Source organism: Piliocolobus tephrosceles, chromosome 6 (genome assembly GCF_002776525.5).
Source record: "Piliocolobus tephrosceles isolate RC106 chromosome 6, ASM277652v3, whole genome shotgun sequence".
Lineage (NCBI taxonomy): Eukaryota > Metazoa > Chordata > Mammalia > Primates > Cercopithecidae > Piliocolobus > Piliocolobus tephrosceles.
Window position 1 is genome coordinate 91,390,029 of NC_045439.1, and position 27,174 is coordinate 91,417,202.

At 38.1% G+C, this 27,174-nt stretch overlaps 1 protein-coding gene across 1 annotated transcript in view; it reads left to right on the forward strand.

Moving 5' to 3' along the window:
- The window catches only part of CFAP161 (cilia and flagella associated protein 161), a 61,170-nt gene that overhangs the window by 20,747 nt on the left and 13,249 nt on the right, over positions 1 to 27,174 (forward strand). Inside the window, 6 exon segments of the mRNA XM_023193389.1 lie at positions 14,428 to 14,540; positions 20,039 to 20,110; positions 20,639 to 20,948; positions 21,840 to 21,929; positions 22,431 to 22,663; positions 23,963 to 24,047. Coding sequence (XP_023049157.1) covers positions 20,880 to 20,948; positions 21,840 to 21,929; positions 22,431 to 22,663; positions 23,963 to 24,047 — 477 coding nt within the window. The 5' untranslated portion in view covers positions 14,428 to 14,540; positions 20,039 to 20,110; positions 20,639 to 20,879.

Sequence of the window (27,174 nt, forward strand, 5' to 3'; positions counted from 1 at the left end):
CTTTAATAAGATAGCCACACAAATACAGCTTTAGAAAACATTCAACATAGCAATAAAATTATGGCTTTTGATAAATTAACAGATTTTAATAACATTAAATAATTTTTGAAATTTTATATTAATAGCATACCCCTAATTGTAACTGAAAGAAGATCCAGCATCACTTACCATTTGGCAATGCCTCCCATACAATTTACCTAAGTCTAATCATTTAGTATCTCTGCAAGATGAGAGAGACATTTTTTGAGGCTCTCTGGAGGCCCACCCAGAAAATCCCAGTTAATTTTAGGTCAAAAAGAGATAATTTAGAATATTGATTCTGGGGGAAACTGCCAAACATATTAAAAGGTTCAAAACAGTTGATCAAAAGAGAATCACAGGCCCCAGCCCCCATGATGGTTCATGCTTGTAATCCCAATATTTTGGGAGGTCAATGCAGGAGGCCAGAAGTTCAACACCAGCCTGGGCAGCATAGCAAGATCCTGTCTTTACAAAAAATTTTAACAAATAAAAATAATTTTAAAAAACAGAATCACCAGTCACTATAAAATAAGTTATTCATTATTCAGAGTGATAAAAGGCTCAAAAGCAGCACAGAAAGTTGCATGGATATTAAAATCTTAACCTCTTTAAAGCCCAATTTTCCTAAATAATCAAAACTTAATAAAGACAATGGAGGTATTATCTTCATAAAATGTAAAAAATATATATATTTTAAGGCCAATTACCAAAAAGGTAAAGAAAAATCTCCTGTAGTGTGATTGCTCCTCCTTAGGTGAAGCCCATTTAGATAACCTGGAACTCAAGTTAATCAGACACATGAAGGGTATATCCCAGATTATGACTGCATGCTATATTATAGAGGAATGTAAACAAGAAAACTAGTACCTTGACCAGAAGAATCCTTGGCTCTTAGGAATAGCATGACAACTTTCCTGGTTTCATGGAACAATTCAGACACATCAAGAAAAACCAAGAGTATGGAATCAAATTATATTGGAGGAAAATATTGCTTTTCTAGACCTCCAAAATAAAATGTCAGCATCAGGTCATGACAACAGAGTTAAAACTGAAAAAAATGTTACAGCTGTTGGCCAGTCCCAGTGGTTCCCACCTGTAATCCCGGAATTCTGGAACACTGAGGTCAGAGGATCACTTGAGGTCAGGAGTTCAAGACCAGCTCTAGCAACACACACACACAAGTTACAGTAGTTGACAAAAAGGTTGAAGGAGAGCGTTATCACCAGAGCCAAGCAAAATGATACACCTTTTCAAGGGAAGAAAGAGCAGAAGGCAATGATGTATGTCCTACGAATCATATGTGATGAGGTACAGCAAAAGTTGAACTTCTAACATATAAGTCTGAGAAGTTTCAAAAAGGAAAATTTTGCCTCAAGAAATGAAGTTACCATTCTGAATAAAAAACACAGCATTTTCCAACCTGAAACTAGATAAACTAATTAGATATCTGGATGAAATAGAAACTGTAGTTTAGAAGATGGCTATTAAATAAATGGGTTTCAGAATTAAAAATCTAAACCTCTTGCAATTCTACTATGAGCAAATCAATACTTTAAGAAAATCTTGTTTTTACACATTTTAACATTTTATTTTTATTTTTATTTTATTTTTTTATTATACTTTAAGTTCTATGCACATGTGCATAACGTGCAGGTTTGTTACATAGGTATACTTGTGCCATGTTGGTGTGCTGCACCCATCAACTCGTCAGCACCCATCAATTCATCATTTATATCAGGTATAACTCCCAATGCAATCCCTCCCCCCTCCCCCCTCCCCATGATAGGCCCCGGTGTGTGATGTTCCCCTTCCCGAGTCCAAGTGATCTCATTGTTCAGTTCCCACCTATGAGTGAGAACATGCGGTGTTTGGTTTCCTGTTCTTGTGATAGTTTGCTAAGAATGATGGTTTCCAGCTGCATCCATGTCCCTACAAAGGATGCAAACTCATCCTTTTTTATGGCTGCATAGTATTCCATGGTGTATATGTGCCACATTTTCTTAATCCAGTCTGTCAGAGATGGACATTTGGGTTGATTCCAAGTCTTTGCTATTGTGAATAGTGCCGCAATAAACATACGTGTGCATGTGTCTTTATAGCAGCATGATTTATAATCCTTTGGGTATATACCCAGTAGTGGGATGGCTGGGTCATATGGTACATCTAGTTCTAGATCCTTGAGGAATTGCCATACTGTTTTCCATAATGGTTGAACTAGTTTACAATCCCACCAACAGTGTAAAAGTGTTCCTATTTCTCCACATCCTCTCCAGCACCTGTTGTTTCCTGACTTTTGAATGATTGCCATTCTAACTGGTGTGAGATGGTATCTCACTGTGGTTTTGATTTGCATTTCTCTGATGGTGAGTGATGATGAGCATTTTTTCATGTGTCTGTTGGCTGTATGAATGTCTTCTTTTGAGAAATGTCTGTTCATACCATTTGCCCACTTTTTGATGGGGTTGTTTGTTTTTTTCTTGTATATTTGTTTGAGTTCTTTGTAGATTCTGGAAATTAGCCCTTTGTCAGATGAATAGATTGCAAAAATTTTCTCCCATTCTGTAGGTTGCCTGTTCACTCTGATGGTAGTTTCTTTTGCTGTGCAGAAGCTCTTTAGTTTAATTAGATCCCATTTGTCCATTTTGGCTTTTGCTGCCGTTGCTTTTGGTGTTTTAGACATGAAGTCCTTGCCCATGCCTATGTCCTGAATGGTACTACCTAGGTTTTATTCTAGGGTTTTTATGGTATTAGGTCTAACGTTTAAGTTTCTAATCCATCTTGAATTAATCTTCGTATAAGGAGTAAGGAAAGGATCCAGTTTCAGCTTTCTACTTATGGCTAGCCAATTTTCCCTGCACCATTTATTAAATAGGGAATCCTTTCCTCATTTCTTGTTTTTGTCAGGTTTGTCAAAGATCAGATGGCTGTAGATGTGGTATTATTTCTGAGGACTCTGTTCTGTTCCATTGGTCTATATCTCTGTTTTGGTACCAGTACCATGCTGTTTTGGTTACTGTAGCCTTGTAGTATAGTTTGAAGTCAGGTAGTGTGATGCCTCCAGCTTTGTTCTTTTGACTTAGGATTGTCTTGGCAATGCGGGCTCTTTTTTGGTTCCATATGAACTTTAAAGCAGTTTTTTCCAATTCTGTGAAGAAACTCATTGGTAGCTTGATGGGGATGGCATTGAGTCTATAAATAACCTTGGGCAGTATGGCCATTTTCACGATATTGATTCTTCCTATCCATGAGCATGGTATGTTCTTCCATTTGTTTGTGTCCTCTTTGATTTCACTGAGCAGTGATTTGTAGTTCTCCTTGAAGAGGTCCTTTACATCCCTTGTAAGTTGGATTCCTAGGTATTTTATTCTCTTTGAAGCAATTGTGAATGGAAGTTCATTCCTGATTTGGCTCTCTGCTTGTCTGTTACTGGTGTATAAGAATGCTTGTGATTTTTGCACATTAATTTTGTATCCTGAGACTTTGCTGAAGTTGCTTATCAGCTTAAGAAGATTTTGGGCTGAGACGATGGGGTTTTCTAAATACACAATCATGTCATCTGCAAACAGGGACAATTTGACTTCCTCTTTTCCTAACTGAATACCCTTGATTTCTTTCTCTTGCCTGATTGCCCTAGCCAGAACTTCCAACACTATGTTGAATAGGAGTGGTGAGAGAGGGCATCCCTGTCTTGTGCCAGTTTTCAAAGGGAACTTTTCCAGTTTTTGCCCATTCAGTATGATATTAGCTGTGGGTTTGTCATAAATAGCTCTTATTATTTTGAGGTACGTTCCATCAATACCGAATTTGTTGAGCGTTTTTAGCATGAAGGGCTGTTGAATTTTGTCAAAAGCCTTTTCTGCATCTATTGAGATAATCATGTGGTTCTTGTCTTTGGTTCTGTTGATATGCTGGATTACGTTGATTGATTTGCGAATGTTGAACCAGCCTTGCATCCCAGGGATGAAGCCCACTTGATCATGGTGGATAAGCTTTTTGATGTGCTGCTGAATCCGGTTTGCCAGTATTTTATTGAGGATTTTTGCATCGATGTTCATCAGGGATATTGGTCTAAAATTCTCTTTTTTTGTTGTGTCTCTGCCAGGCTTTGGTATCAGGATGATGTTGGCCTCATAAAATGAGTTAGGGAGGATTCCCTCTTTTTCTATTGATTGGAATAGTTTCAGAATGAATGGTACCAGTTCCTCCTTGTACCTCTGGTAGAATACAGCTGTGAATCCATCTGGTCCTGGACTTTTTTTGGTTGGTAGGCTATTAATTATTACCTCAATTTCAGAGCCTGCTATTGGTCTATTCAGGGATTCAACTTCTTCCTGGTTTAGTCTTGGGAGAGTGTATGTGTCCAGGAAATTATCCATTTCTTCTAGATTTTCTAGTTTACTTGCGTAGAGGTGTTTATAGTATTCTCTGATGGTAGTTTGTATTTCTGTGGGGTCGGTGGTGATATCCCCTTTATCATTTTTTATTGCATCTATTTGATTCCTCTCTCTTTTCTTCTTTATTAGTGTTGCTAGCGGTCTGTCAATTTTGTTGATCTTTTCAAAACACCAACTCCTGGATTCATTGATTTTTTGGAGGGTTTTTTGTGTCTCTATCTCCTTCAGTTCTGCTCTGATCTTAGTTATTTCTTGTCTTCTGCTAGCTTTTGAATGTGTTTGCTCTTGCCTCTCTAGTTCTTTTAATTGTGATGTTAGAGTGTCAATTTTAGATCTTTCCTGCTTTCTCTTGTGGGCATTTAGTGCTATAAATTTCCCTCTACACGCTGCTTTAAATGTGTCCCAGAGATTCTGGTATGTTGTATCTTTGTTCTCATTGGTTTCAAAGAACATCTTTATTTCTGCCTTCATTTCATTAGGTACCCAGTAGTCATTCAGGAGCAGGTTGTTCAGTTTCCATGTAGTTGAGCGGTTTTGATTGAGTTTCTTAGTCCTGAGTTCTAGTTTGATTGCACTGTGGTCTGAGAGACAGTTTGTTATAATTTCTGTTCTTGTACATTTGCTGAAGAGTGCTTTACTTCCAATTATATGGTCAATTTGGAATAAGTGCGATGTGGTGCTGAGAAGAATGTATATTCTGTTGATTTGGGGTGGAGAGTTCTATAGATGTCTATTAGGTCCGCTTGGTGCAGAGATGAGTTCAATTCCTGGATATCCTTGTTAACTTTCTGTCTCGTTGATCTGTCTAATGTGGAGTGTTGAAGTCTCCCATTATTATTGTATGGGAGTCTAAGTCTCTTTGTAAGTCTCTAAGGACTTGCTTTATGAATCTGGGTGCTCCTGTATTGGGTGCATATATATTTAGGATAGTTAGCTCTTCCTGTTGAATTGATCCCTTTACCATTATGTAATGGCGTTCTTTGTCTCTTTTGATCTTTGATGGCTTAAAGTCTGTTTTATCAGAGACTAGGATTGCAACCCCTGCTTTTTTTTGTTCTCCATTTGCTTGGTAGATCTTCCTCCATCCCTTTATTTTGAGCCTATGTATGTCTCTGCATGTGAGATGGGTCTCCTGAATACAGCAGACTGATGGGTCTTGACTCTTTATCCAGTTTGCCAGTCTGTGTCTTTTAATTGGAGCATTTAGTCCATTTAGATTTAAGGTTAATATTGTTATGTGTGAACTTGATCCTGCCATTATGATATTAACTGGTTATTTTGCTCATTAGTTGATGCAGTTTCTTCCTAGCCTCGATGGTCTTTACATTTTGGCATGTTTTTGCAATGGCTGGTACCGGTTGTTCCTTTCCGTGTTTAGGGCTTCCTTCAGGGTCTCTTGTAAGGCAGGCCTGGTGGTGACAAAATCTCTAAGCATTTGCTTATCTGTAAAGGATTTTATTTCTCCTTCACTTATGAAACTTAGTTTGGCTGGATGTGAAATTCTGGGTTTAAAATTCTTTTCTTTAAGAATGTTGAATATTGGCCCCCACTCTCTTCTGGCTTGTAGAATTTCTGCCGAGAGATCTGCTGTCAGTCTGATGGGCTTCCCTTTGTGGGTAACCCGACCTTTCTCTCTGGCTGCCCTTAAGATTCTTTCCTTCATTTCAACTTTGGTGATTCTGGCAATTATGTGTCTTGGAGTTGCTCTTCTGGAGGAGTATCTTTGTGGCGTTCTCTGTATTTCCTGAATTTGAATGTTGGCCTGCCCTACTAGGTTGGCGAAGTTCTCCTGGATGATATCCTGAAGAGTGTTTTCCAACTTGGTTCCATTTTCCCCCTCACTTTCAGGCACCCCAATCAGACGTAGATTTGGTCTTTTTACATAATCCCATACTTCTTGCAGGCTTTGTTCATTTCTTTTTCTCCTTTTTTCTTTTGGTTTCTCTTCTCACTTCATTTCATTCGTTTGATCCTCAATCGCTGATACTCTTTCTTACAGTTGATTGAGTCGGTTACTGAAGCTTGTGCATTTGTCACGTATTTCTCGTGTCATGGTTTTCAGCTCTGTCATTTCGTTTATGACCTTCTCTGCATTAATTAGTCTAGCTGTCAATTCTTCCACTCTTTTTTCAAGATTTTTAGTTTCTTTGCGCTGGGTATGTAATTCCTCCTTTAGCTCTGAGAAGTTTGATGGACTGAAGCCTTCTTCTCTCATCTCGTCAAAGTCATTCTCTGACCAGCTTTGATCCGTTGCTGGCAATGGGCTGCACTCCTTTGCAGGGGGAGATGCGCTCTTATTTTTTGAATTTCCAGCTTTTCTGCCCTGCTTCTTCCCCATCTTTGTGGTTTTATCTGCCTCTGGTCTTTGATGATGGTGACGTACTGATGGGGTTTTGGTATAGGTGTCCTTCCTGTTTGATAGTTTTCCTTCTAACAGTCAGGACCCTCAGCTGTACGTCTGTTGGAGATTGCTTGAGGTCCACTCCAGACCCTGTTTGCCTGGGTATCAGCAGCAGAGGTTGCAGAAGATAGAATATTGCTGAACAGCGAGTGTACCTGTTTGATTCTTACTTTGGAAGCTTCCTCTCCGGGGTGTACTCCACCCTGTGAGGTGTGGGGAGTCAGACTGCCCCTAGTGGGGGATGTCTCCCAGTTAGGCTACTCAGGGGTCAGGGACCCACTTGAGTAGGCAGTCTGTCCCTTCTCAGATCTCAACCTCCGTGTTGGGAGATCCACTGCTCTCTTCAAAGCTGTCAGACAGAGTCGTTTGTGTCTGCAGAGGTTTCTGCTGCTTTTGTTGTTGTTGTTAACTGTGCCCTGTCCCCAGAGGTGGAGTCTACAGAGACAGGCAGGTTTCCTTGAGCTGCTGTGTGCTCCACCCAGTTCGAGCTTCCCAGCGGCTTTGTTTACCTACTTAAGCCTCAGCAATGGCAGGCGCCCCTCCCCCAGCCTCGCTGCTGCCTTGCGGTTAGATTGCAGACTGCTGTGTTAGCAATGAAGGAGGCTCCATGGGGTGGGACACTCCCGGCCAGGTGTGGGATATATTCTTCTGGTGTGCCCGTTTGCTTAAAGCGCAGTATTGCGGGGGGAGTTACCCGATTTTCCAGGTGTTGTGTGTCTCAGTTCCCCTGGCTAGGAAAAGGCATTCCCTTCCCCCTTGTGCTTCCCAGGTGAGGTGATGCCTCCCCCTCTTCAGCTCTCGCTGGTCGGGTTGCAGCAGCTGACCAGCACCGATTGTCCGGCACTCTCTAGTGAGATGACCCCAGTACCTCAGTTGAAAATGCAGAAATCACCGGTCTTCTTTGTCACTCGTGCTGGGAGTTGGAATCTGGAGCTGTTCCTATTTGGCCATCTTGCTCCGCCCCACCAACATTTTGGATTAATGCATTTTTAAGGTCCAAATTCAATCTTTAGAAATACTTTTAAATAATTTCCTTCTAATTATAGCCAATTTGATCATACAAACAATTCCTTCTATAAATTATTTTTGATGAAACTTACTGCAACCTACTCAGACCACTGATGACATACTTGGGCTTTCTGCATTTTCCTATACTTTTCTATCTTAAATAATGAATTACTTTACTTTAGTACAAAATTTACCATGCAAGATTCTTTCTTATTTAAAATTATTCTCTTTTCTTTTTCTTGTTTTTTACCAAAAATACATTTTCATGTTTATAACTTTTCTTTACATTTCTCTCTCCTACTTGCTGGTTCCATTTTATGTTATTTCTATTTCCTTCATAAATTCATATTTTAAAACAATCTTCAAATAACCTCAGAATTAGACAAAATTATTCTTTCTTTCTCAACAAAGAGCATATTTGCATACTGTTCTTATAATTTTTTTCATCAAAAACACATCTGACTTTTTTGGTATATTTTAAATACAAAGTTATATATATTAATGTGTATTTTTACTCTTAGCAACCTTAAATTTTTAGCAAGAACCTGGGAAGCAAGAAATCTTGATTTGTCTGTTACGTATCAGTATTTTAGAGATCAAAACTATTTTATAAGTTTTAGAAATATGTTTCCCCATAACATACTTTTTTAACTGTTATTTTAAGTTCAGGGGTACATGTGTAGGATGTGCAGGTTTGTTACATAGGTAAACATGTGTCATGGGGGTTTGTTGTTTCCTGTTTGTTGTTACCTGTTTCATCACCCAGGTATTAAGCCTAGTATCCATTAGTTATTTTTCCTGATCCTCTCCCTCCTCCCACCTTCCACCCTCTGAGAAACCCCAGTGTGTGTTATTCCCCTCTATGTGTCCATGTGTTCTCATAATTTGGCTCCCACTTGTAAGTGAGAACATGTGGTATTTGGTTTTCTGTTCCTGCATTAGTTTGCTAAGGATAATGGCCTCCAGCTCCACCCATGTGCCTGCAGAGGACATGATCTCATTCTTTTTATGGCTGCATAGTATTCCATTGTGTGTATTTACCAACTTTTCTTTATCCAGTCTATCACTGATGGGCACTTAAGTTGATTCCATGTCTTTGCTATTGTGAATAGTGCTGTAATGAACATACGTGTGCATGTGTCTTTATAATAGAATGATTTATATTCCTTTGAGTGTACCCAGCAATGGGATTTCTGGGTCAAATGGTATTTCTGTCTGTAGGTCTTCGAGGAATGGCCACACTGCCTTCTACAATGGTTGAACTAATTTACACTCCCACCGACAGTATAAAAGCATTCCTTTTTCTCTACAACCTCACCAGCATCTGCTATTTTTTGACTTTTTAGTAATAACCATTCTGACTGGTATGAGATGGTATCTCATTGTGGTGTTGATTTGCATTTCTCTAATGATCAGTGGTGTTGATTTTTTTCTTTTCTTTCTTTCTTTTTTTTTTTTTTTTTGATGGAATTTCACTCTTGTTGCCCAGGCTGGAGTGCAGTGGTGTGATCTTGGCTCACTGCAACCTCTGCCTGCCAGGTCCAAGTGATTCACCTGCCTTAGCCTCCCTTGTAGCTGGGATTACAGGTACACACCACCATACCCAGCTATTTTTTGTATTTTTAATAGAGACAGAGTTTCACTACATTGACCAGGCTGTTCTTGAACTCCTTACCTCAAGGGATCTGCCTACCTCACCCTCCCAAAGTGCTGGGATTACAGGTATGAGCCACCAAGCCTGGACGATGATGATTTTTTTTATATGATTGTTGGCCTGATGTATATCTTCTTTTGATAAGTGTCTGCTCATATCTTTTGCCCACTTTTTAATGGGGCTGTTTGTTTTTTCTTGTAAGTTCTCAATTAAGTTCCTTATAGATGCTGGATATTAGACCTTTCTTGGACACATAGTTTGCAGTTTTTTTCCCATTCCATAGGTTGTCTGTTTACTCTATTGATAGTTTCTTTTGCTGTGCAGAGCTTTTTAGTTTAATTAGATCCCATTTGTCAATTTTTACTTTTGTTGCAATTGCTTTTGACATCTTCGTCATGAAATCTTTGCCCATGCCAATGTCCTGAATGATATTACCTCATTTTTCTTATAGGGTTTTTATAGTTTTGGGTTTTACATTTAAGTCTTTAATCCATCTTAATTTTTGTATGTGATGTGAGGAAGGGGTCCAGTTTCAATTTTCCACATATGGCTAGCCAGTTAGTTATCCCAGCATCATTTATTAAATGGGCATCCCCCATTGCTTGTTTTTGTCAGGTTTGTTGAAGATCAGATAGTTGTAGGTGTGTGGTCTTATTTCTGGGTTCTCTATTCTGTTCCATTGGTCCATGTGTCTGTTTTTGTACCAGTATCATGCTGTTTTGGTCACTGTAGCCTTGTAGTATAGTTTGAAGTTGGGTAGTGTAATGCTTCCAGCTTTGTTCTTTTTACCTAGGATTGCCTTGGTTATTTGGGCTCTTTTTTGGTTTCATATGAATTTTAAAATAGTTTTTTCCAGTTCTATGAAGAATGTCAATGGTAGTTTAATGGGAATAACATTGAATCTATAAGCTACTTTAGGCAGTATGGCCATTTTGATGACATTGATTCTTCCTACCCATGAGCATAGAATGTTTTTCCATTTGTTGTGTCATCTCTGATTTTTTGAGCAGTGGTTTGTAGTTCTCCTTGTAGAGATCCTTCACTTCCCTTGTTAGCTGTATTCCTAAGTATTTTATTCTTTTTGTGGCAATTGTGAACGGGATTGTCTTCCTGATTCGGCTCTCAGATTGACTGTTATTGGTATATAGGATTGCTAGCAATTTTTGCACATTGATTTTGTATCCTGAGACTTTGTTGAAGTTGATTATAAGCTTAAGAGGGTTTTGGGCTGAGACGATGGGGTTTTCTAGATGTAGGATCATGTCATCTACAAACAGGGATAGTTTGACTTTCTTTTTTCCTATTTGAATGTCTTTTATTTCTTTCTCTTGCCTGATTGCCCTGGCCAGAACTTCCAATACTATGTTGAACAGCAGTGGTGAAAGAGGACGTCCTTGTCTTGTGCCAGTTTTCAAAGGGAATGCTTCTAGTATTCCCCATTCAGTATGATATTGGCTGTGGGTTTGTCATATATGGCTCTTACTATTTTGGGGTATGTTCCTTCAATATCAGGGATATTGAATTTTATTGAAAGCTTTTTCTGCATCTATTGAGATAATCATGTGGTTTTTGTTGTTAGTTCTGTTTATGTGATGAATCACACTTATTGATTTACGTATGTTGAACCAACCTTACATCCTGGGGATGAAGCCTACTTTATCATGGTAGATAAGACTTTTGATGTGCTGCTGGATTCAGTTTGTCAGTATTTTGTTGAGGATTTTTGCATTGCTGTTCACCAAGGATACTGGCATGAAGTTTTCTTTTTTTTTGTTTTATTTCTGCCAGGTTTTGGTATGAGGATGATGCTGGTCTCACAGAATAAGTTAGAGATGAGTCCCTCCTTTTTAATTTTTTGGAATAGTTTCAGTATAGTGCCAGCTCTTCTTTGTACCTCTGGTAGAAGTTAGCTGTGAATCCATCTGCTCCTGGGCTTTTTTTGGTTCAAAGGCTCATTAATGCCTCAATTTCAGAACTCATTATTGGTCTATTCAGAGATTCAATTTCTTCCTGGTTGAGTCTTGGGAGGGTGTATGTGTCCAGGAATTTATCATTTCTTCCAGATTTTCTAGTTTATGTGCATAGAGGTGTTTATAATATTCTCTGATGGTTGTTTGTATTTCTGTGGGGTCAGTGGTAATATTCCCCTTATCATTTCTGATTGTGCATAACATAATTTTTAATGTATATTAATAGACTGATATACTTTAGTCTTTCTATAAAACTTAAGAAGCCAAGAACAAGCTTATATTTATGTTCGGCAATGTGTTTCAGTTAAAATTTTTTTTTGTTTGGAAATGACCCAGGCAGATACCAGAGTATCTATTATTTAATTTAACATAACATAACTTTAAGATTTCCAATTACAGAAAAAGTCTATTTGAAAGAAAAGTAAAAAAGAAGAAAACCATAAAAAGTTCATTTATAAGCATTTATTTGATTTACATTTACTTGATTTTTTTAAAAGTTTACCTAGACTACTTGTGAGAACTGAAAAGTAGACAAAGCCCATCACCATTTCAAGTTATTTCCCTATTATTCATTTTAATAGCCTGTGTTAGGTCTTTCAGTAAAAACCTTAAAGTTAAACATGTGGATATTTTGCTGGTAAATATTCAGCAAAATGTATCAGAAGATACATCTGCTTTCATTAAATGGACAATATTAAAGTCTTATTTGTCAAAAAATTACACAAACATAATTCTGTTTTAGGCTGGATTTATAGTTTTGTAACCATTGTGTCAAACCCAGATTCCTTAAAATATCTAGCAGAGACAATATAAAACTGACCAGTAAACTTAAGCAAAAATGCATACTGACAATTTTGAAGACATTTTAATTTTTATTTTATCAGTAACTTAAAAACCAGTTTATTTACTAAAGATTTACTTTAGTCATGTGAACTAAAAGGTATCTGGGTTAATGGCTATATACATATTATATTTTATATGAGTACTCATTTATTCTTAGAGGATTTCTGGCCAATGACATCAGATTTTACTATGTAAGTACAGAATACAACATGATAAATGTACATATCCATAACACATCTAAACACATACACACTCAAAAATCTTATAGCTTTCATTTTAGTATTTTAGTCATGAGATAGTATCACGACTCACTGTTTTGTTGTTTGTTTTCTTGTTTTGTTTTTTTAATTAATTAATTAATTTTTTTTGAAATAGAGTCTCGGTCTGTTGCCTAGGCTGGAGTGCAGTGGCACAATCTCAGCTCACTGCAACCTCCGTCTCCCGGGTTCAAGTGATTCCCCTGCCTCAGCCTCTGGAGTAACTGGGATTACAGACGCGCACCACCACGCCCAGCTAAGTTTTGTATTTTTGATAGAGCTGGGGTTTCACCATGTTGGCAAGCTGGTCTCAAACTCCTGACCTCAGGTGATCCACCCAGCTTGGCCTCCCAAAGTGCTGGGATTACAGGTGTGAGCCACCGTGCCTGGCCAACTCACTGGTGTATAACAGAAAGTTAGATCCAAATTATATTTCTAACAAAATTGAGATTTGTTCACATTGCTAAACTTTATTTGCCCTGATAGGTAATTGAATGAAGGCTGAAGATCGAAATTGGGTAAAACAGTTTCCATGTCAGTTTGACTTTGAAAAACTTCCTTCATCTTATTTTTTTTAGTTTCAAGTGAGTTCAAGGTTAAAATTTCAGTATTTACATTTTATCTAGGATTGGCTGAATTGTATAAGAAAAATAAAATCTCCAGGTAGCCTTGAACAAATAACAAATCTATTTGCTGATCTGGTTTACTTCATTAACAAATGTGGACAGGGAAGAATTTAAGCAGTTTACTTTTCTCTTTTTCTCAGCTTTTTCCTTTTGGCTTCGGTGTAGCCAAAAAGTAAAATTTTTATGCTGGACAGATATACCTTATGTTATTGCTCTGAGCTCAAGATTTTGACCTGTTTGATCTGAGAGCCTAGTTTTTAGAAATCTTTATCTATTTTTTTTTTACTTTATATTATTAATTTGTCAGTTAAGTATTTTATCATTGTACACAATTGTTAGGCAAGCCTATTTTATGTTTCTAAAATATATCAGGATTGTTGGTTACCATGGAACTTATTGAAATTTGCAAAACCATTAATTTGAAAGTTCTTAAAGACTTTTAAAAATCTTTGCTTGAATGCCATAAGTGGTTTTATCTTAACACCAGTGGAAAAGTCAACAAATTCAAAGTAGGTAGAAAAAAATAGAGAGAGAACATGTAAGACTCTCATTTTAACTCTATAGTTGCAAGTTTTTTGAATAAAGACCGTTTGAATTCTGAATTTTCCTTGATGGAATTCGCCTATTAGTTTGAAAATGTACACAAGAACAGGCTATAATATGTAGCTGGCTGGAGTCCCAGAAAACCTGGCATGCCTTAATGTTTGTGAATCCTATTCTGTTTCTTATTAATCTCTCAAGAGTGAGGAAAATCCAAAAATCATGTCAGAGAACATCAGGAATTTAGACCAGTGTTTTAGATGATGGTGATTGCCCTGTGGCTTTTAATTAGTTGTCCTACACCCACCATCCAGAGTGTTTATTTTTACTTCAGAAGATTTTCAGAAACAAGTAAGGGGAAAAGTCAAACAAAAGCAAAAAAAAAAAAAAAAAAAAAAAAAAAAAAAAAAAAAAAAAAAAAAAACCAGATAAGAATGTTCACAAACATTTTAACCTAGGTGTGCAGATCACACAAAATATTAAACTGGGTATGCAAGCTAGACCAAAAGCAAATTCACCAGAAGATATGCCTCAGAGGCAGAATGTAAATTCTGTGGAAACCAAGAATACTCAATCTGGAAAAAAACATTTGTCTTTATACCAGAAAGGACATATCAGAAAAGACAAAAAGTCTTTTTTCATCCCAATAATGATGTATGTGTTTATTATTATTATTATTATTATTATTATTAAGGTGGCCTTATCTAAACCAGGTCCCAAATAATATTTAAAAAGCCTCTACCATAAGAAGAGAGACTCAACCTGAGAGAAAACTCACCAGGGAAGAAAAGGTGAGCAATGGAAGCAGAGAACTCAAAGGACTGAAGTGAGTATGACACACTGGTTGCAAGAATCACTGATTCTTCCCAAGCGTGATCTTTTTCAGATCCCACTTTTGACACCATATATCTCACCCTAAATAACAAATAGAAAGAGGCTCTCTAAAAGAAAAGACACTTACTTGGGGATATAGCATTGCAATGGGACTATGCATGCCATAGTAAACTATGTGTGTATTCAGGGAAGTAAAGAAAGATAAAGGTTTTTAAAGGAAAAGATTAGGACTACGTAGTTGTTTTAAAATAATTTTCCTTGGTTACAAAGATCAATAACAAGGTGACACGAATCCAAGGTTGTATAGGCAATTGTTGGGTAGATGACCTCGTAGAAGTGTATCTTGTATAAGGTGGTAATGACTTCTGTGTAAGGCTGTGGTTTTTGTAGAATCTTTTCGTTATCAAGCATAGGAGTGTGAAAACCTTCTGTTTATGGCCTTTCCCAGTTCTATTTATAAGAATTCTCTTACCATTAGTGACTCTGTTTTAATTCTGACAATTTTCATACATGAAAAATTTATCTGTAGCATGTGATGATGTTTGATAGCATTTCACCCGCAGTAGAACTTCTTCCGAAATTGGAGTCAATCCTCTCAAATCCTGCTGCTGCTGCCTTGTCAAGTAAGTTTATGTAATAGTCTAAATCCTTTGTTGCCATTTCAGCAATGTTCATAGTATCTTCACCAGTAGTAGATTCCACCTCCAGAAACCACTTTACTTGTTCATCCGTAAGCAGCAACTCCTTCTCAAGACTGCAGCAACTCTGTCACATCTTCAGGCTCCATTTTTAATTCTAGTTTTCTTATTATGTACGTGACATCTGCAATTATCTCCTCCATTAAAATATTGAACCCCTCAAAGTCATCCATAAGGATTGAAATCAATTTCTTCCAGACTCTCATTAATGTTGATATTTTGACCTCCTCCCATGAATCACAATGTTCTTAATGGCATCTAGAATGGCAAATCCTTTCCAGAAAGTTTTCAATTTACTTCACCCAGATTTGTCAGAGAAATCACTATCTTTGGCAGTTATGGCCTTAAAAATGTATTTCTTGGCTGGGTATGATGGCTTACGCCTATAATCCCAGCACTTTGGCAGAAGAATGGCTTGAACCTGGGAGGCAGAGGTTGCAGTGAGCCAAGATCACACCACTGCACTCCAGCCTGGACAACAGAGTGGGACTCTGTCTCAAAAATAAAAAAATAAATAAGTAATTCTTAAATAATAATACTTGAAAGTTGAAATTACTTCTTGATCCATGGGCTGAAGAATGGATATTATGTTAGCAATCATGAAAACAATATTAATCTCCTTGTACCTCTCAATCAGAACTCTTGGGTGACTAGGTGCATTGTCAATAAACAGTAATATTTGAAATAAACTTTTTTTTTTTTCTAAGCAGTAGGTCTCAACAGTGGACTTAAAATAGTCAGTGAACAAAGCTGCAAACAGATGGGCTGTCATCCAGGCTTTCTTGTTCCAGTTATGGAGCACAGGAAAAGCAGATTTAGCATAATTCTTAAGGGACCTAGTGTATTACTCTGTTTTCATGCTGCTGCTAAGACATACCTGAGACTGGATGATTTATAAAGAAAAAGAGGTTAATGGACTCACAGTTCCACATGGCTGGAGGTGCCTCACAATCATGGTGGAAGGTGAAAGGCACATCTCACATGGTGGCAGACAAGAGAGAAAAGAGTTAAATTAAAGGGGAAACCTCTTAAAAAAAAAACCATCAGATCTCGTGAGACTTATTCACTACCACAAGAACAGTATGGGGAAAACTGCCCCCATGATTCAAATATCTGCCACCGGGTCCCTCCCACAACATGTGGGAATTATGGGAGCTACAATTTGAGATGAGATTTGGGTGAGGATACAGCCAAACCATATCACCTAGGATTTTCAGAATAGTAAATGAGCATGGGCTGCATTAGCCACTAACAAGATAATCATTCTGTTCTCTGAAGCTTTGAAGGCAGGCATTAACTTTTTCTCTATGAGAGTCCTAGATGACATCTTCTAATGTAAGGCTTTTTTTGCCTACATTGAAAATCTGATTTTTAGTGCAGCCACCTTCATCAGTGATCTTAGCCAGATCCTCTGGATAGCTTGCTTCAGCTTTTACATCAGCACTTGCTGCTTCACTTCGCAGTTTTATGTTATGAAGATGGCTTTTTCCTTAAATTTTCTTTCCTTGAACCAACATTGGCTAGCTTCAAACTTTTCTTCTGCAGCTTCTTCACTTCTCTCAGTCTTTATAGACTTGAAAAGCATTAGAGCCTGGTTCTGGATTAGGCTTTGGCTCAAGGGAGTGTGGTGGCTGGTCTGACCTTTTATCTAGACCACTAAAACTTTTTTATATCAGCAACAGGCTGTTTTATACTTTCTTATCATTTGTGTGTCCACCACAGTAGCACTTTTAATTTCCTTCAAGAACTTCCCCTTTGCATTCACAACTTAGCTAACTGCTTTATGCAAGAAGCCCAGCTTTCAGCCTATCTTGGCTTTCAACATATTTTCCTTACTCAGTTTAATCATATCAAGCTTTTAATTTAAGAGACAGACATGGTTCACGCTGTAATCCCAGCACTTTGGGAGGCTGAGGCAGGTGGATCATGAGGTCAGGAGAGCGAGACCATTCTGGCTAACAGGGTGAAACCCTGTCTCTACTAAAAATACAAAAAATTAGCTGAGTGTGGTGGCCTGTGCCTGTAGTCCCAGCTATTTGGGAGGCTGAGGCAGGAAAATCGCTTGAACCTGGGAGGCAGAGGTTGCAGTGAGCCAAGATCATGCCACTGCACTCCAGCCTGGACGATAGAGTGAGACTCCATCTCAAAAAGAAAAAAAAAAAAAAAAAAAAGGAGACAGACATTTGGCTCTTCCTTTCACTTGAACACTTAGTGGCCATTTTAGGGTTATTAATTGTCCTAATTTATATATTGTTGTGTCTCAGGGACTGGGAAGGCCTGAGGAGAGGGAGAGAGATGGAGACATGGCTGGTAGGTGGAGCAGTCAGCACACATAACAATTATGAGATTTGCTATCTTATATGGCCACGGTTCATGGTACCCCAAACAACTACAATGGCAACATCAAAGATCACTGATCCCAGATCACCATTATAGATATAATAATAAAATGTTTGAAAGATCTTGAGCATTACCAGAATGTGACACAGAGACATGAAGCGAGCACATGCTGTTGGAAAAATGGCTCCAACAGACTTGCTTGATACGGCTTGCCAAACATCTTCAATTTGTAAAAAAAAAAAAAAAAAAAAAAAAAAAAAATCAGTATCTGCAAAGTGCAGTAAAGTGAATTGCAATCAAATGATGTATGCCTGTATCTAAAATGTCTAGTTTTCAACAAAAAAAATCATGAGACCTGCAGAGAAACAGAAAAATGTGACCCACATAAACTGCTCTGTCACCCAGATGTTGGACTTAGCAGACAAAGACTTCAAAGCAGCCATTATAAATATGTTTAAAAAAACTAAGGAATACCATGATTAATTAATTAAAGGAAGATATGATGATAGTGTTTCATTATGAAGCATAAAATATCAATAGAGAGAAATTACAAAATATAACCAAGTGTAAATTCTGTAGTTGAAAAGTACCATAACCAAAATAAAAAATTAACTAGAGGAATACAGCAGTAAGTTTGAGCTGGCAAAAACAAAAATTTGCAAACTTGAAGATAAATCAATAGAAATTATGCCATCTGAAGAACAGAGAGAAAAAAATGAAGAAAAACAAATAGCATCTCTGAGGAATGTAGAGTATCAGTAAGTACATTAGTATACACTTGATGGGAGTTTCATAAAGCCATCAGAGAGACAAAGGATCAGAAAAAATATTCCAAATAATAAGGCCTGAAAATTCCCCAAATTTGATGAAAAGAGCATTAATTTACATATTCAGGCAGCTCAAGCAGGATAAAAGAAAAGAGATCAATATCCAAATATATCTAGTTAAAAATGTTAAAAGACAAAGACAAAAAAATATTGAAAGCAGCAAGAGTATGTGTAAGGGAAGCAAAATAAGATTAATAGCTGATTTCTCATCAGAAATAATGGAGGCCATGGATGGACACGGTGCCTCATGCCTGTAAACTCAGCACTTTGGAAGGCTGAGGAGGGCCGATTGCTTGAGGTCAGGAGTTCAAGACCAGCCTGGCCAACCTGGTAAAACTCCATCTCTACTAAAAATACAAAAATTACCTGAGCATGGTGTCACATGCCTGTAGTCCCAGCTACTTGGGAGGCTGAGGCATGAGAATCACTTGAACCCGGGAGGCAGAGGTTGCAGTGAGCTGAGATCGTGCAACTGCACTCCAGCCTGGTTGATAGAGTGAGACTCTGTCTTGGAAGAAAAAGAAATAATGGATTCCAGAGGTAGTAGGATGGCATATTTAAAATATTGAAAGAAAGAAAGAAACACTATCAACCAAGAATCATGTATCTAGAAAAAGTATCTTACAAAAATTAAGGTAAGCAAAAACTAAGAGAATGTATTGCTAGCAGACCTGATTTATAAGAAATATCAAAGGAAGTTATTCAGGTTGAAAACAACACCAAGCAGTAATTTGTATTCAGAGAAAAATATCAAAGAGCACCAATAAAGATATTTCTTCTCCCAAGTGATTTAAAGCAATTGTATAAAACACTATGTATAATTGTATTGTTGGGTCTATTATGTATAGAAATGTAATATACTTGTCAAAAATAGCATTAAGGAAGTAGGTGGGAGCAAAGCTGTATCACTGTAAGGACTTACTGAATGACCCAATCATTAGAACCTTGTTAAAAATGTAGAGACTAGAGCTGCCTTGTTTTATTCTTGATTTTATGGGGAATATGAAAATACTTAAAAGGAAAAACAAACAAACATGACTGTGGAGTCAGAAAGTTTGGATTGAGTCCTTTCTTTGAGCAACTTTTAGCAGTTTGAATTTAGACAGCTAGCTTCTTTGAGTCTATTTCTGAATTTATCAAATACAGTTAGTGGTATACTATCTGATTTAACTGCTTTGTCCTATGCGTCCTTCAGAAGTATCCTCGAATGTGGTGATGTATTGACAGAGCTGGTGGATTCACCAGTATGGGGAATGCACCTATTTTTATTCTACACTTCAGCCTGCCAGTTCAAATCCTTCCCAGTTCAGCTCCAAAACAGCCCCTCTCCCACCACTCAAAGGCCATCCAATTCCCATTCTCACAGTTCCTCAAGGCAGAAAGGATCCTTCAACTCCATGGCCCTTCATCAGTATATATATATTTGTTGGAGATGGGGTCTCACTATGTTGCCCCGGCTGGTCTAGAACTCCTGGGCTCAAGTGATTCTCCTGCCTCGGCTTCCCAAAGTGCTATATTATAGGCTTGAACCACCACGCCAGCCCATCAGCGCATCTTTAATTGCACTTTTCACAGTCTTCCTGAAGTAATTAGTTTTCATGAATTATCCTTTTTTTTTTTTTTAGACTGGGTTTGCTGAAGGGAGTGAAGGCTCCTGTCTTCCATTTCAGTCATGTCTTACTGGACACTAAATACAGGTAAATTACTGAATGCATTCAATCAGCATCAAGCCTCCAGTAGTCCTACGGTAACTGGTATCCCTCCCCTCCCCATAAAATAATATTTCGTTTTAATAATGCTGGCTACAGCAGAGTCTGGTTTTCTTAAGAGTTCATGCAGATCACAGGCTCGTCCTTTCACTTTGAGACCCAGGGAGGGAGGGAGAATGCTGTCAAGTCCGCAAAAATATGGACAACCTCAGAAACCTATCAACAGAAATATACTAACGTGGTATATTTCTTACTTTTAAGGCCCTGAAATTTTTAATTCTCTCTCCTTTCTATGCGATTTTGGTTTCCAAAAGTCTACATTGAACAGGTATTGTTTTATTAGGGCGAAATTGCTGCTGCTGCTGCTGATGATGATTACAAACAATAGGCTGCAAGCAAGCTGTGTTTCCATTTAAAAGCTCTTCTTTGCTGCCTCGACAAGCAAGGGGTACTCGATAGCACTTTTCGGTTAGATTCTAATAAAAAGAAAGAAAGTTTTAAATTTCTCTCTCACAGCACTTTGTCAGCCAGCAGTTAAGGAAATCTAAGAGGTGGAAATGGGGCGGGCTAGAGGGCCACAGACAGCAGCTGACCCAGACGTCCCCTCTCCCGCCCCGGGGCGAGGCTGCGCGCTGTCACTTATTGGCCAGTAGGGTCCCGGACCTTGACCAATCGCCTCGGGCCGGGTCGTCATGGCGACGGGCCACGCTAACACCTGGTGGCGGAGGGAGGCCCACTTGCTGAACAGCAAGGCGCGATGGCGCAGAACTTGTATGGTCCGGGAGTCCGGATAGGCAACTGGAACGAGGACGTCTACCTGGAGGAGGTACGCAGGATGTGGCCGGGCGCGGACCCGCAGCTCAGGAATTCCCAGACCCTCCTCTAAGTTCAGTCCCCTGCTTTGAGCGCCTCAAGCCTTCTCTCTCACCCAGCAAACAGTGAATACCTCTAAAATCCTCTCCCCTCCGCCCCTCCCCCTCACCCAATCTCTAAACTCTCTAGGAATCTCACCTGCCCAACAAATCCAGGTCTCACTGACCTCTACTCCGAGCACCCTGACTTTTCTTTCTGCGGGTCCCTTGGCCTCCCAAAGTCGGGCACCTTGATTCTTAAGCCCCTGGCCTGTGTCTCCCGCTTAGCCTAGAGTCCCACTAAGTCCCCCGTATTCCTTAGAGTCTGACAGCCTCAGGCTGTGGGCCAGGTGAGAACACAGGCTCTAGGTAGAAATAATATCCCTCCCCACTCCAACCCTGCCACACTTGCCCTCTTAAATGACCCTGAGTGTTCCTTTTACTGACATTGTACTCACTGCCTTATATTCCCCCAAGGTGGTCTTAACAAGGCTCTGAGCCATTCGTGTATGGGTCAGGCTGGGGAGGGGTGGACTTTCTAGTGTTAGTCATCATACAGTTAAGGGAAACCTCAGCAGGGGAGACATAGCCTCCAAATGTCACTCAAGATGGTATCTGGCTGGAGTAATTACTGGTGATGTTTCTTTTTCTTTGTTTTGCCTTTCTCATTTTTCTAAACATTCTATAATGTAGTAAAAATATTAAAGTAATGCTAAAAATGTTCCATCATTCCCCTTATGCTCACATTACTTTTTTTTGTACTCAAATTTTGAGTTTTCAACTTGGAAGAGCTTCTGACCTCAAAGTTGTTAATACTAACATCTGTATTATTCAGGGCTACTGTTCTTGATTTTCTCTTTAACTAGGAGCTTATGAAAGACTTCTTAGAGAAGAGAGACAAGGGGAAACTTCTCATACAGAGACGTAGAAGCCTAAAACAGAATCTTTTGAGACCGGTAACTTTAAATTCAAACATTGTTTTCAAATTCTGTGTGAGTATATGTAAAGAAAAAAATTTCATAACTGAGTTACCATTTGGAAAATAACAGTTTTTAAAAACGAATTTTGCAATGTTTAAATTCTTCTAAGATCTTAGAAACATAAAGGAAGTCTGCCCTAAATCATGTTTACCTGCATTTTACAAATGAAGAAATAAATGAGTTAACATATAAATAAGTAAAATGCCCTTTAGTTGGTAATCGACAACTTTTTCAATGAATGTTGAATTTCTAGAATAATGAGGAAATCCATGTGATTTTCACCAGCTTCATTTGGCTTCATTTGGGATTACTGGGAGCTTTGCCTTGGCAAAGGCAAAGGGAAAGGAAGAAGGAACTAAGGGTTCAAGTGAAATCCTGAATGAAATGGGTACTAGTCTGAGAAGGAAGAAAATTGCCTTGGCCGTGGCTGTTGAGGAATTGCATGGTTTATGTAATAAACTACTGTTAAAATTGTAGATGCAACTTTCCATGACTGAAGACGGTTATATTCATTACGGTGACAAGGTGATGCTTGTGAATCCTGATGATCCTGACACAGAAGCTGATGTGTTTCTGGGTGGGGACCTGAGCCTGTGTATGACTCCAGATGAAATTCAGTCCCATCTGAGAGATGAATTAGAGGTACCCTGTGGCCTGAGCGCAGTTCAAGCCAAGACCCCAATTGGCAGAAACACTTTTATCATTTTGAGGTAAAGAGACTTTAATTTGCAGTTCATTTTCATCATAAATATGTTTCACTTGCAGCTTAAAGATTCCTGGGTATTGGAGCCGCTGAGTGGAGGGAAAGGTTTTGTGAACATTCTCCGTGATTTTCATCTTGCTTTGCTTACCTTGAGAGTTATTGTCAAGGGAACTTTACAATCCCTTTTTATCTTAGACAGCAGGATAATTGTGTTCGATTCAAAATGCTTAAATCATGAGTATTGGATCCAGGGAATTAAATTCATATTCTGCCTGGAAGCAAAGTGGCTTTTCCCTATAACGTTTTGGAACTCTTTTAGCTCATTTGAGTGTTTTCATTGTTCTTATTATGGCTATGTTATTTTTTACAATAAAAATGTATAGTTTAATACAAGGCGGCACTAGATGGGATTTGCTCTTTTAAAGTTAACTGTCCATTAAAAATGTACTTGAAGAGATTTTGAAAATGAACAATTAAATCCTTAGGGAAGAAATAGATATATGATCACAATGAAAAACTATTACTAATTCATATAACAGCAATGTAAGCATTGCAAGTATATATAGACCTGGACCAGGTGCAGTGGCTCCTGCCTATAATCCCAACACTTTGGGAAGTCAAGGTGGGCAGATCACTTGAGGTCAAGAGTTCGAGACCAGCCTGGCCAATATGTCGAAACCCCATCTCTACGAAAAATACAAAAATGAGCTGGGCATGGTGGCCGGCTCCTGTAATTCCACCTACTTGTGTCAGTGAAGCATGAGAATCACTTGAACCTGGGAGGTAGAGGTTGCAGTGAGCCAGGATTGCACCACCAAACACCAGCCTGGGTGAAAAAAAGTATATATAGACAGTTCTTCAAGTTCTAATTTAGATTTCTTTTGAATACATATGTTAAGACAACTAAAAATGGATCACAACCTCTGTTTCCTGAAGGATTAAGAGGAAACTGTATTAAATGTCTACAAGTGTGTTACCTTGGTTCTCTCTGAAGATGTCAAAGCACTTGACCAGAATTCCTTAGTATACATTAGCAAGACGTGCTTAGTTTACTCTAACCAGAGGCTCACAAAGTGGGGATGCTTTGTGTTCTAGCTATGGTGCAGGGTAAGGAGTAGGGTGCTAGCTGGTTTTTAAGACCAAAAGAAAACACCATTTATTTAATTATTTAATTCATTTACAGTATGTGAATATAAATTATCAAAAAAACTGATTATAAACAAGATTGCATGCATAAACATAGAGTCATAGAATGATTCTAATACAGACAGTTTACATTTACATTATACTTATTGTCCGTGGACAGTGTACACAGAGATGCCACTGGTCAAGTCCTTAGATATGGGCAGGACTTTTGCCTGGGAATAACAGGAGGATTTGACAACAAAATGGTGAGTTATCACTTTGCATATCTACTTTGGATCAGTCCTTTCTGTTGCCCCAAAATGGGATCATAACTATCTACTGAAGTGGACAGAGAACTCTAGAGACATGGGCTCCATCCCTGACTTCACTATGGTTTCAGCTTGCAGCTTTTCAGAGGCAGTTTCGGGCCAAGCCAGTCTTTCCTTTTAACTTCCCAAATTACAAAAACTACACCATTAAAAGCTAACATGTAAGGGGGGAAAACCATTTCACAATGCAGCTGGCAAAAAGCAAAAGTTTATATCACTTCCACCTGTAAATTAAATGATTGAATTTATTAATAGCCATCTGATACCTGTCAAATGTTGCCAATGCTAGCAAGGCATATTATCTGCCAACTTTTTTATTTAAACTTTTGGTGATCAGACTTTTGCCTAGTATGGGAGTAAGGACAATTTGATGTGCTTAAATTTGCATAAATCAGGGAGCCTTGGGGATTAGGAAGTTTAATAGAACCAGATAGATTTGGGTTTGAACTTCAGATGCGTACCTATGGGATGGGAATTGGGGTAAGTTATTTAATGCCTTTTGAGCCTGTTTCTCATCTATAAGATGGTGAGTATTAGTCTACCTTACTACATGCCAGGCAGTGTTGTACATGCTTCACATATTTTAACTCTCCTAATCCTCCAAACATGCCTTTGAGGTAGGGACTATTTTACCTTTAATTTGCTGATGGAAAAACTGAGGCACTAAGAGGTTAAGTGATTTCTGACTCAAGTCACTCAGTTAGCAAGTAGCAGAGCTAGTACTATATCACATTTTTTATTGAATTAAAAATTCATTTACTATATGATGTAGCATTATTAATATTATTATTTTTGATACCACTAAGAAAGCACAATGCTGCCTGCTGGGTGCAGTGGCTCATGCTTGTAATCTCAGCACTTTGGGAGACCAAGGCAAGAGGATTACTTGAGGCCAGGAATTGTAGACCAGCCTTGGCAACATAGTGAGACCTCCTCTCAACAAAAAATTTTAAAAACATTGGCCAGGTATGGTGGTGAGCTCCTGTAGTCCCAGATACTCATGAGGCTGAGGTGGGGGGATTGCTTAAGGCAGAAGGTAGAAACTGTAGAGTTTGCACCACTGTACTCCAGCCTGGGTAACTAAAAGAGACCCTGTGTCAAAACAAGAAGAAGAAGGAGGAGGAGGAGGAGGAAGAGGAGGAGGAAGAGGAGGAGGAAGAGGAAGAAAGAGGAAGAGGAGGAAGGGGAACAGGAGGAAGAGGAAGAAGAAGAAGAAGAAGAAGAAGGAGGAGGAGGAGGAAGAAGGAAGAAGAAGAAGAAGAAGAAGAAGAAGAAGAAGAAGAAGAAGAAGAAGCAGCAGCAGCAGCAGCAATGCTACCAACTAAACTTTGACAACTAAACTTTGACACAAATGGTAAGTTGCAGCCTGTTAAGTATTGACTTATTGAAAAAAGGGAGTAAATTACTATTTCTTAACCAGAGATTAGCACCATTAACATTTTGGCTTATTTTTACTTTCCTATGTATTTTTTAAAACTTAGATAAATATACAGATAGGTTATTCTTTCTAAAATAACATTTTTAAAGCTTTTTAAAATGACAAAAGCATTTAATGAGAACATAATATATAATTGTGTGGCAGTATCATAATTTACCTAGCCTTTCTTTTACTTTTGGGCAGTTGGGTTTGGTCCAATATTTCTCTCTTATATGTGAAATTCCAGTGTGCATTTGTGTATAAATGCTTAAAATTTCCCCTCTCAAACTTCAAGTTAGGAATTCTACGTTTAGGATAGATTTTTGGGCAAAGAATTACTGAGTCAAAGAATATGAACACATTTAAAAGTATTGATACATATAAAGAGTTCTTTTTGTAATGGGCTGTACCAATTTGCACTCTCAGCAACAATAAGAATGATCATCTACTGCTTCACTGATTGTATTAAATATCATAATTTAAAACTTTGCTAATTTGACAAGCAAACAAAATGAAAAGGAAAAATGATATGTAAATGTTGCACTACTTGTAATTTCTCCCATATTTTAAGTTTGTTCTCTTTCCCTTATCTCTTCCTTTCTCTCTTGCTTCTTTTTTCTTTCTCCCTCCCTCTCCTCTCTCCTGCAAATCATTCGTTTTTTGCCTTTGTGTTGATTTGGGTTTATATACCATTGATTACTAAATTTTGTCATATGTGTTGCTAAGATTTCCATTTGCTGCTTGGCTTTTAAGTTATAGTTGTTCTAATATTATATTTTTGAGTAAAATGTATCAGTGTTTTTCTTTGTAATTCCTTCCATTGCTTTTAAGTTTTTTTTTTTTTTTTTTTGAAAATCAATGTCTTTATTTGCATGTTTGCAAATGAGAATTCAGTGTTTCCTTTCTCACCAGCTACAAAAGACTTCAGCCTACTGTGTGTAAGGCACATTGCATCTGGATGAAGCTCAGCTGAGTTGTCTTGGGAAATAAAGAGATTTTTATGACGAGAGCTTTAAGCCCAGCCATTAGCAAATCTGGATGTTTGCTGGTTTAACATTCCCTTTTTAAAGGGAATATATTATTGAATTTTCAAGAATCAGATATACATAGCATTTTAGATGAATGCATTAAGAAGTCTTCAGCAGTGATATTAGACATTGGGGCATTCTCTTACAGGCAATGGATGGTGTCATAAAGAGCATATTTACATTCATTTTAATTGTGGAATTTATCATGGGAAATGTAGGAAATAGTTTCATAGTTCTGGTGAACTGTATTGACTGGGTCAAGAGAAGAAAGATCTCTTTAGTTGATCAGATTCTCATTGCTTTGGCAATCTCTAGAATTAGTCTGGTTTGGTTAATATTTGGAAGCTGGTGTGTATCTATGTTTTTCCCAGCTTTATTTGCCACTGAAAAGCTTTAAGAATGCTTACTAATATCTGGACAGTGACCAATCATTTCAGTGTCTGGTTAGCTACAATCCTAGGTGCTTTTTATTTTCTCAAGATAGCCAATTTTTCTTTTTTTCTTTTTTTTTTTTTATTATACTTTAAGTTCTAGGGTACATGTGCATAACGTGCAGGTTACATATGTATACATGTGCCATGTTGGTGTGCTGCACCCATCAACTCGTCAGCACCCATCA